At 39.5% G+C, this 11,391-nt stretch overlaps 1 protein-coding gene across 3 annotated transcripts; it reads right to left on the reverse strand.

Moving 5' to 3' along the window:
- Nucleotides 1-5,594: 5,594 nt before the first annotated feature.
- On the reverse strand, nucleotides 5,595-9,052 carry med8 (mediator complex subunit 8). 3 transcript variants are annotated; one of them, XM_046049731.1, is made up of 7 exons: nucleotides 8,916-9,052; nucleotides 8,462-8,583; nucleotides 7,529-7,673; nucleotides 7,306-7,446; nucleotides 7,084-7,171; nucleotides 6,805-7,002; nucleotides 5,595-5,974 (listed from the first exon to the last, which is right to left on the reverse strand). In XM_046049731.1, exons 1-7 carry the CDS (start codon nucleotides 8,919-8,921, stop codon nucleotides 5,904-5,906), a joined length of 771 nt encoding a protein of 256 aa, XP_045905687.1. In that variant the 5' UTR covers nucleotides 8,922-9,052; the 3' UTR covers nucleotides 5,595-5,903. The 3 variants fall into 3 exon arrangements, with proteins under 3 accessions (XP_045905687.1, XP_045905686.1, XP_045905685.1); XM_046049730.1 differs by having other exon boundaries at nucleotides 6,763-7,002; XM_046049729.1 differs by having other exon boundaries at nucleotides 6,742-7,002.
- Nucleotides 9,053-11,391: the final 2,339 nt, after the last annotated feature.

An 11,391-nucleotide genomic window follows, 5' to 3' on the forward strand; every position in this document is an offset into this window, starting at 1 on the left:
AATCACAGGTGTAAATAATAAAATGAGTGATGGCTGAATTCCATTTAGTTGGTTCAGTTTCAGGGTCCAGGTATGGTTCATGCTGGCTCTCATCTGATCAATCAGGGTCGTAGCTCCCATTGAGAACACTGAAGTCATGTCCTCTGAAATAATTTTGGGAATGTGGAGAGTTTATTTATATGAAGTTAACATTCTACAATTTATGTCAGTGTTGTATTTTCAGTTTCTTTTGGATCCCCTCAATCTGTAATATTATTACAGGTTTAAACACATTTGTGTGTAATTATTACAGTTCTTTCTGATGGAACAAATCAACTGAAAAATAACACTTTTAATGACAACGGTGAGAACATCATCATCATTTCCATCGCAAAACTGAAAAACACCTCAAATAGGCTGCGCACAAAGAAGTTAGAGTTTTGATTTGTAAAATGCTTTATCACAATTTTGCAAAAAGATAAAAATTCAGCGCTGGCTGTGAAGGAATTTTCCTTCTTTAAAGGTAATATCACATTAGGATCATTTGCTGAGCTAAAGTAAGCCAAAGGTGACAGCCTGTGATTCTCCAAAAGTCAAACTCTGTCTGGCTGACAACCCTGTGGTCCATCTCCTAGGCAACCCAAGGTCAAGATTAGCTTTATTTAGTTTCAGACAGACAGACTGGCTCTCTTTAGAAAGTGAGTAGGTAAGGTAAACACATAACGTCTTGTTTTGAACCAGTATCCAATAGCCTCTTCACACATAGATGAGTGAAGAATATCCTTATTTGAACACACAGTGACTCTCTGTAGGTCTAGGAAGGAGAAATGCTCTCCACCATGGTGTATTTTCATCCTTTTTACTACACTTTGTTCTCACTCTGCTTTTGCCAGTCTCCCCAGCCCCGGCTTCAATAAACCTTGCTGTTTAAGACATCCTGAGTGTCATGAGATCTTCTTCATCAATAAGAGTTGACCAGCTTACAAGAATTTTCATTAAACTGCCAAAAATGCAAAAGCAAACATCAGACTATTCAATATAACATGAGGGACGAAATCAAAGGAAATATTGTTTGAGTAACCTTGACCTCATTGTCATTGGTTTCATACATCTGAGCCTTCTCATCATTGGAGTTTCATATTAGTTACCCTCAACTAAACCACAATGCATGTGGCACATAGAGCAGGGTTCAGGGCTCACATTATATCAATGACAATAACAAGGCTCATAAAAAGGCTAGCCTCATACACAACACATAAATGTGCATCACTTATGTCAACGCCGGCTAGCATGACACGCACACACCAAGGCCACACACATGTGCCTGAGGGAAGGGCTACTGAAACAGACGATACAATAAGGTCTGAGGGCATGACATAATGGAGAGGCTTTGTCTCAAGGAAACCCCCAGTGCATTAATATGATGAAACACGGATAGATCTCAAGCTCCCAAAGGAAAAAAAAAGGTTCTGCAGGAATAGGGTCAGGTAATTAGGGAGTATAGGTGTGTTTCAGTCAGAGCTGCAGATTTCAGATTTGGAAACAGTTCAGTTTGGCAAAGATTGGGCGCTGGAAAGCCTCAGTGTCGTATTGCCTATGCCACCCACAGATCTCTAATGAATTCCTCTGATCCCAACTTTCATAAGGAAGACATTTGGAAAAGATTTCACAGATCAGTGCGCATCATCGTAGCCTTTCAACTTATTTCAACCGTGGAACATTTGAATCAGAGTCTGCAGTATATTTGAGCATTTGGGGTGTGGGAGTTTAAGGCTGTAAACTGTTTCTTTATATTTGCCTAAAGCTTCCATAATGAGCAAGATATGGACCTTATCGGGTTCTTCAATTATAGTGGGGGAAAAAACATTTACAATTGTGCCAGGAGATGCTCTTATTAAAGAAAGGGAAAGTTATCTCTCCAAAACATGACTCAAAAATGAAACAAAAAAATATTTTTTGCGCTGATGATCAAGGACATTCAGATACACTGCTGTTGCAATAATTATCGCACTCACATCCAATAACAAAAGTAGGATCATTCATGTCGATCCTCATACAGCTGTGAGCTAATTTGTTTTGCGTTTGTGTCTGTGTTTTCATCTACTTAAATGTTTCCCCTGCATTTCTGGACATGAAGTCATTTGACACATTTGGTCACTGCAGTGTGTCGCTTTAGAGGGAAATCCTGTCTTTTCACAAGATAGCAATGCTGATTATGTTGTCAAGATGGATTTATGTCAGGTAAAAACACTGCCCATTTCCCCCTGCTCTGTGTACCCTGCTATATGCTGCATATTGTAATTTAGGAGGCAGCTGTCATATTGAGTTTTCCCATTATCCAGTATGTACAGCGTGGCTCAGAGTCAGACTAAATGCACTGGATGTGACTATACCATCTCTCTGTATCTCTCTCACACACACACACACACACACACACACACAACCTTGACTTATGAATTCAAATTCATTTTCAAAGGAATAGTCATAACAGAAGGCTGTTCTTACAGAGTGGTCAGGTCTCGCGCCTCCCAACAGTGGAACACTGCTGACCTCTCATGGTCTGTGTGGTTTAAGGTGTCTTTTAAAGGCAGAAACAGTGAAGCTAGGAGAACATCAAAGGCTGATGAATGAATGAGTTTCAAAGTGTGTAGACCATTAAACTGTGTAACAGATATATAAGTTGTCTTTGCCTTTTTAAGCAGAATATTAATCATTATAGCAGACCTTACATGAAACCTAAAAAAACATTTATAAAAAGGGCTCAGAAAACACAATATATCATACTAAATAAATCACTTACTAAATAAGTAGTGAAATAATTGAATTCATGAATTGAACTTTAATTATATACATTTTAAGGTGTGATTTTAATCATGGAATTTCCACGAGAGTGAGGCTGTAGAGACGGCACTGTTATTCTGCTAAGCTAGGCTTGCTAGCGTTTAACACTTCTAGTTTGGTGTGACTTTTCTCTCCATTATGATGTAATCACAGTTTTTATTCCTGTTGTATTGCAAACTAAATCCTTAAGACGTTAAAGCATCAAATTAGCTTTTTCAATTCAGAAAACCAGAGAATGTGTCTAAATTAGCTTAATGTAAGGCTATCTCACCTGCTAGCCTCGGCAGGATTGCAGGTAAGTTACTGTGTTTTGGTGATGTACATTTTTCATGCCATGCCATGCCAAAAAAATAACACATTCTGTGGTGTAAACGTAAAATGACAAAAAGTCAGATCTTGAGGTCATATGTCAGTTTTTACACAGTTCCTGCGTTTTGGCATGAATGGATGTTTTCATATCCAGATGCAATATACTAGTTTTATGACAAGGAGTAAATTAATATTCTAACTGCATAATACAGGAGAGACATAACAGTCATGAAGCTCACATGTGGCTGTGACAGCCGCGTCAGGGCAGTGATAGTGTGACATTACTACATGTGCCTCTTCAGAGAGAGCAATTTAAATCACTGCCTGCATCTCTGCTTTTGTCAGTTCAGAAAATCAATGTTCTATTAATTGCATGTCATTAACATTTATTAGAAGATGCAGGAAACTCAAAAGAACATGTGCACGTCCCACAACCCATTATCTTTTCACCTTTACTTCTCAATTATAAATTGTCAATAAAGTAGGAACTATAAGACATAATAGCCGCAGACAAACACTTGCTCTAACACTTATCAGAGAAATGCTACAGTTACCAGTGGACATCTACCCCTCCACAAATACTTTCAATGAAAGAATAACTTAATCATTTACATCAGCTACACAGTATGAGCCCCTAATATTCAAATGATATGTACTTGCACTGTATAACTGGTATAATTCGTAATAATAATGCTCTGCTCTTTTCAAGTGTCCCAGTAAACTATGGCTGTGTGACAGTGAGCCGGCATGGACAGTACCAGGACTGTGAAACTGAAGCAGCTAAATGGAATTCAGCCATCATTCAGTTTATTATTTACCACTGATTTTCTTCCTCTGTGAAATGGGCTTACATAAATTGTACTATTACTAAAATATACACATATCAAATATCATATCACTGCAGCTTTAAATCTGGACAAGAAGTGTGACAAGGGCGGCACCATTTTTGTTCTCGAGAGACAATTGTTCACAAGGTGTATCACTACATCACTGCAAGATCAAATGTGTAATTCATTTCCAAAAGGCACTGTGGAGGTTCCAGATTTTTAACAAAGGCTACTGAAAGGTGCCTAAGGACATATCTATATTGGTTACAGATTTTTATTAAATACTATCAGTCCCTCAAGGTTCATTGTAATTTTCAGCATGCAAGTAAAAGAGCTGCAATAAAACTGGGGTAACATCCTCAAATACTATTTTTAATGCACTTTTTAGGCCATTCACTGGAAATCATGTGTGCTTCACATTATGCTGATCATTTAACAAAGTATACAACTATATGTTCAGTTTGAAATGGGTTTTCCTACCTCTGGGGAAACTATTAGCTCCCATTTATTTAAAATGTATCAGTCATTTTAAATGTTTTTGAAAATCAGCTTGTTAAAACTTGAAACCAGCTGGAAATAAGTAACTGTACTAAGTGAGCATTGTATCTGCAAAATTTCATTACTGTTTTATTACCACAGCCAGGCAATGCAGCATATTAAATAAAGACATGATTATTCTGATGGATTTCCATAACCCAGTGAAGTTTCAAGTCTCTGTAAGTTAATTTAATGTATGGCATTGAAATGAATGTAAACCATTGGCTGCCTGTAAAGCAAGAAAATCATTTAAAACTACAGTGCAGTTTATAACAAATGGTAAATCCATATCCATACAACTATGTAAGCCTTTAACTTAGGGTAATAGTTTGGCAGAAACCTGAGTTCAGCCTTTCTGTTGTCTGAGGTTTGCAGGATGTTGCCTGTTGGGTCTTTGTTTATAATTTAGACCTCATGTGTGGATGAAAGTATGACCTTGTGCAGCTTTGAGCTGTCTCAGCAGAGCGTCTGACCATGGTGGCTGACACAGCGAGACGTCTGCCTGTTTGGGGACAGAGGGTGTATGTAGGTCAGCCATGGGCCTGCATGCTGTGACAGCAGCACAGTGCTCACTGTGCTGTGCAGCAGGACAGGGATTGGAGTGGACAGAGAGAGCCGGCGTGGAGAGAGGCCCCCCTCACACGTCAGCACCGATACTTCCTCATTTGCCCCCTTAAACACTTTGACATTATCAGGCCACACAGAGCAACGTCCACCCTCATTATTCTCACCTTTGGTAGCGCAGCAAAATGGGCAAGGGGAAGAAAAAAAAAAAATTACTTGTAGAAACACTGACCAGACATCAGATCATGGTGCATGTCTGAAATGTTGGGATGGTCATTTGGTGGGTCCCGTTCAAGTGAAGACACCACCAGCAGAGACCTTCAATTACAACAAAGTCAGCGTTCTGACAATGCAGAGCTGTGTAAACACCGCCTGACTGTAACAACAAACAAAAGACAGCTACTTACAATTCACTTTAGGATTTTTAAAAATATTAAGTAAATCTGCTGTATGACTTTCCTGAAGTACACAAAAACAGAATATTCATTGTAACTTATTTAAATACACGTTTGAATGAATTTATACACAACCAACAAGTAATTTTAACACATCTTTTATTGAAAGAGTCAGAGTATAGTTCCAAATACAAGCTGTAATAATCCCACAAATGATGACATACTGCCATCAAGTGGCTCAGATGATGTATCAAAAATTTAAATATGAAAAAAATATCAAAATATGTATCCTCTGGTTACAAACAGCTTAAGAGAGAACAGAGGAATAACTGTGGGTTTATATAAAAAGGTCACAAAAGGTGAAATGTATGTTTTGTAAATGTTGTCGTTGCTGTGAAGTGACACTCTGAAAAGTAACAAATGTTAGGCGAAGAAATAAGAAAGCAGGAGCTCATCGGTTGTAAGGATGCATTGAACCGGACGCAGATTTGATGTTTGTCTTGATGCTGCTTGGCATTTTTCCTGAGAAAGAAAAAAACACTAATAAATACACACTAACAGATTTAAATCAACTACTGAATATTGTGTATTAGCAGCAACAAATGCAAATTACAATATCTGACTGAAGTGTAAAGAAAAGGTTTGTATAGTTCAAAGTGGTATTGATAATAACCGTACATAATTAAAACATTTAACATGTCTACACAGAAATATACATATCTCAGCACATATCAAGGGTCAATTCTTACACTGTGTGAACACAAATGACTAAATAGCTCCCTTGATATATTAGGCTCATTTGAGATGAATTTCTGCCTCGCCTGGAGGTGGAGGAGAGTGAAAAAAAAGCTGAGGTCAAGTCAGTTTCCGCCAGCATCATCGCTTCATACAGGAAGTCACAAACATTTCCCCTGATTGAATAAAATACTATTTTTAAGATCATTCTTTTCAGCCTTTGCTGTCTGCAATAACTGTTGACAAATTGTGTTGTGTGAGAAAGGGTTTTAAAATATGGTGTAGTCATTACAGAATCTATTATTTAACCTTCATACTGTATTTATGAAAGTATGCTATATGTATATAAGTTTCTTCATTCACAACTCACTCACATCCTAAAATAGTCACATTTAAAACGTCAATTAATAGGTCAAATATTCTTACAAATCACACACACACACACACACACACACACACACACACACAGATAAAAGAGCAGCAAGGGCGTCCCATCAGGACATATTTATTTATTTGCAGATCAAACACTCAGAGTAGTCAGGTGGAATACTAACCCAGCTCTCCAGGTCTCCTACCTGGCTGCCCTTGCTGCTGTGGAGCCACAGGCCCTCCCATACCTGCTTGCTGGCCTGAACCACCGCCAATGGTGACCTGCTGTAAGGTGGGCCCTCCGCTCATCATGGGCCCTTGTCCTGAATGTCCAGGGGCCCCTGGACCTGGAGGCCTACATTTGGAAAGCCCCTTTCCAAATGCGACAGCTCCAACCAAGGCGTTGGTGTCAGCAGGGTTGAAAGAAGGTTTGTTCTGTCGTATTGCTGGAGGGGGGGGTCGTGAACGTCAACTTATTTCCATTCAGAAATGAATTTCAGATAAATTATCAGGAAAGTTAAACAAACCTGCACTTTCTGCATCTCTGTCATCACGAGGATTGTTAAGCTTCTCTAGCAGATTAGAACACAGCTTATTCAACGTCTGGATCTGTTTCTGTTGATGAAAATATAACCGGGGCGGTTGAACAATGCAAAATACACAATATAAGGCAAAGTAATATTTTACATATTTGCTTATTATTAGTAAGACGGCATTAAACCTCTCAGTCCATATGATAACTAACTGACCTGCGCCGCCTCTGGGCCAATTCGTGCCGCGTCTGCACTCAGCTGTTTCTCCTGCTCCTCCACCTCCGGATCAGGCTTGGTCCGCAAGTAGTCCGGCACAATCTCGTGGCTGAACACCGGGACGCGCTGCTCTGTGAGTTTCTGTGGGGGAACAAGCAGAGAGATCGCTTAGAAAAACGCCTCAAGAGTAGCAGACACGTCAGCCAGCGGCTTTGATACTCACCGCTAAATCCTCATCTCGGTCCGGGGACAGAAGCAGTGGTATTATAACCTGGTTGCGAAAGGATGGCGTCTTCTCGTTCTTGAGCAGTTTATTGATAGTGTTCAGCTGGCCAGATAGAAGAGCAAAGTTGTCCAAAACAGAGGGCCTAGATGACACAAACACACATCAAAGCATCTGAGAGGAAAACAACACTCCCCAATGAACATATTTTAAACTCATTAGGGTAGGGTATCAATTTCAAATTTATCAATTCCAACGCGAGTCAAATATGCAATAAGTAAGGAACCAATGAGCAGAATCGGAATACGTGTCTTATCGAATCCACGGTTCTTTGTAAATTTGGTCACGGTTCCAACTTGGAACCGGTTCTCGATACCCAACCCTACACCTAATTGCTTTTATACAGTTAAAAATCTTAATCAACTGACCCGGTAATGTTATAAGTGGGACACTCTGTTTCACGGTGTTTCACTACCGTCCATCAGACAGACAGATACAATAATAATTTGAAAACACTTCAGATTTCAATTTCATAAGGACAATCTGCACTACACTATGATGTTGTGTCTTTCATATAAAACAATTCAAACTTAACTTGAGAATTTGACCAGAGATGGACTTCAGATGTGTCATCAGCTGATGGGAGCTGAAACTGGCCCTCAGAATGGGACTAATGGTTCTTTGGAAAGTGTGGCTGTGGTAAGGGGACAATGCAGAGGCCCTACGTTCTCATTTTAAAAGATGTGTGTCCAATAAAAATGCCCAAAGCCTCAGAATGAAGAATGAAGCAAGAAGTCTTGATATAGTTATGTAATTAACTTTAACGACACTGTTGGATGTTAATGGAAACTGATACTTGTATTTAGAGAGGATGTTCCCTTTGAGTTTAAAGGCACAAACTGAAATCAATCTTCGGCATAATGCTTCACTTACCATGTCAATCGCTCGTATTCATTTTCCAACTTATAAATGAAATTGTGAAGAGCGCTTTTGACGTGTGCTACCCGAGAGATGAGAGACTCCACCGACGCCTCCAACTGCTTCTCTTCTCGTTGCTGAGTGAGAAAAAAAAGACCGAGCTCTGTCCGATAACCTAAATGTCCAACACACACTGAACACACCAAACATCCTAACGACTAATAACAACTTCATCAATTAAATGATCAACTTCACTTCTGTTGTTCACTTCACTATTATGTTAACCTAACGTTAGCTGTTAACAGTTAACTTAACGTACCGAGTTAGCAAGTTAGCTACTGCTAGCTCTGCAAATAAGTAAACCAGAAACATGATCATATGAGTACAACTTCAGTGGAAACACCAGTGAGAGATATAACAAAGCATCATACTGTAATTTACTATAAATACGCGTTAAAATAAACATTACCTGCATTGTTAAACCCCAAGCTAACGACAAATGCTCTAAATCAATCTGGACGTAAACACTTCCGGTTCGCGTTGCCAAAATAAAAGCAAGTTGGCTGAACTACTTCCTCTTTAGTGTTTTTTGGTGATTGGCAAACCAGCTTAGAGGTACAGTAGCGCTGCCAACTGGACTGGAGTGTGGGACGAGCGAATATGCGGAGAAAAAAACAAAACAAACAAAATAAAAACCCTGGGAATTATTTTAGCAAAATCCCTTTATCCAAAAGATAATAATGTCCCAGTATATGTTGCCTTCCGTTTTCCACAAGAGACCTGACAACATAACGCCATGTTTTGCCTTCCTTACAGAGACCTGTAAGCTGATTCCTCTTGATTTTGTATTTTCTACAGTGAAGTAGAACACGTTTCTGGTTGGCTACAGTGTGTGCATTTTCCAGTTTGGTGCTATTTTATATAGTGTATGGTTGAGACTTGTATGACCTATTTTCAGACAAGTGATTCTGTTTACTTCCTGTCATTTCCAGCCCACCACCCTCCCAGCACCAACACATCTTTGTATATTATATAGCTGTCTTGCAGTTTCATTATTATCCCAATGCTCCTACCACACTGACTGTGCATATTTCCTACTTAATGTCTTAGCTCTAGCTTTGCTTAAAGCAATTTGTAGGTCTACATGCTTAATGCTAAGTGTTTGTTTGGCTCCTCCACCTCATCATTTCCCTTCACACCAACATGAGCAGGAACGCAAAGGAAGCGTGTCGATAAACCCTTCCTTTCCATCCTGTACATTATAAGGAATATTTCATTGATGATAACGATTCTAAATGATGATTTGCCAGATCTTGTGCTTGTTAGTGCTGAAAAACTATCAGAAGCAACAACAGTATTTATTGCCTTCTCTTCTATCCACTGCAGTGCCAGTAATGTTGCCAACAGCTGTGGTATATACTGACACGTGGTCTGACACTCTTTTCTTAATATATGACTCACTCACTGGAATATATACTGCTGCACCTGCACACCCTGTATCAGGATGTTTGGAGCCATCTGTGAATACAGACACTGAGTCTGCAAAATAGTTTTGTACTAAACACCACACTGGGAGTTGCTTGGCAAGGAGAGTGACCAAGGAGGAATGGAAGTAATTCAAACTGTAATTGCTACAATCCTATGTTTTTTGCTTTTGCATCACCAATCCACCCAAAACTTATGAAACGTGTCTCATTGTAATTTCCCATCAGTCTGTTAAAATACTCTTGGCAGGATGAGTAGCACCAGAGACGTTTTATAGAGCACATAGCCGGTGGAGATTGCGCCAGTATGCCAGCATCAACTTTACTTTTCTGATTTTTAAAGGTTTTTCTCCCTTTTCCACCTGCATCGCTGATACTTGAGATGTTTTGAATGATCTACTAGAAGTTCTCGGGCCTGAGTTTAATACATCTAACTTTATAAGGTTTGATTCTGCCGGTGACATGTAGGCTACGCTACGCACCCACAGTCAAAGACAGATCTCATGAGTGCCCAATTTTGTAGAGATGCTCTACTTGCTCCCCACTCCTGTCCTGACAAACAACAAAGTAGCTATATTGATGACCTTTCACTTTATCGAAATTAATAGTCCACGTGAGTTTTTTGGCATCCCTAGAAGAAAGAAACAAAAAGAACATTTTCCATTAGAGACAAGCTACAAAAATGTTTGTGTATACTGTCAATTATAGATATATATCCTTAGAAATAAATAAAATTGGAATCAAGCAAAATCGGTGTGGTCAGGTCAGACTTAAAAAAAAAAAAAAATACATGATTGGCCCAGGAAAAGTGCATCTCTTTCTCTTTTAAGCTAGACCACATAGAGTTATTTCAAATTCAACCACAAACTCTATCACAAGGCAGAATCACGAAGAGGCTCAGAATATAAACCCATTTTAGGTAGTTAGGGAGGTAGGTACATTTATTTGTCACAATATAACAAGTTAGATAGTGAAATTGAGTTTTGCAACTCCCTTCTGCTACATAGCAGACAATATACATTAATACAGAAGCAACTACAAAAATGATAAACAGAAATAAACTATATCCAATGGAGCAGTGCTGAGGATGAACCTGAGTTTAAAAGTCTCATAGCTTGGGGGAAAAAGCTGCTCTGCAGTCTGGTGGTGTGGCAGCAGAAACGTCTATATCTCTTCCCAGAGGGCAGCAGGGTGAACAGGCTGTGGCTGGGTGGGTACTGTCCTTTAGGCAGGCACCTCACTGATCACTGATGCTCAGGAGATGGGTACCAGTGACCTTCTGAGCAGTTTTAATCACCCTGCAGAGCTCTCTGGTCCTGGGCTGTGCACATCCCATGCCTGTTAGTCATGTTTCCAGTCTGGATGTTTTCCGTTGCTCCTCTGTAAAAGCTGACAAGTACTTTTCGTGTGAATTTGGCCTTCTTAAGCTTCCTCAAGAAATCCAGTTGTTCCTGAGCTTTC

The sequence above is a fragment of the Micropterus dolomieu genome, linkage group LG05, assembly GCF_021292245.1.
Source record: "Micropterus dolomieu isolate WLL.071019.BEF.003 ecotype Adirondacks linkage group LG05, ASM2129224v1, whole genome shotgun sequence".
NCBI classification, from domain to species: domain Eukaryota; kingdom Metazoa; phylum Chordata; class Actinopteri; order Centrarchiformes; family Centrarchidae; genus Micropterus; species Micropterus dolomieu.

Excerpts from the sequence above, each read along its gene's own strand:
- med8 (XM_046049729.1), bottom strand. Across the intron at positions 7,172-7,305 it reads TTGGCCCAGAGGCGGCGCAG|AAACAGATCCAGACGTTGAA; the intron begins GTCAGTTAGTTA and ends TTTCATCAACAG. Across the intron at positions 5,975-6,741 it reads TAGGAGACCTGGAGAGCTGG|GAAAAATGCCAAGCAGCATC; the intron begins GTTAGTATTCCA and ends TTTCTTTCTCAG.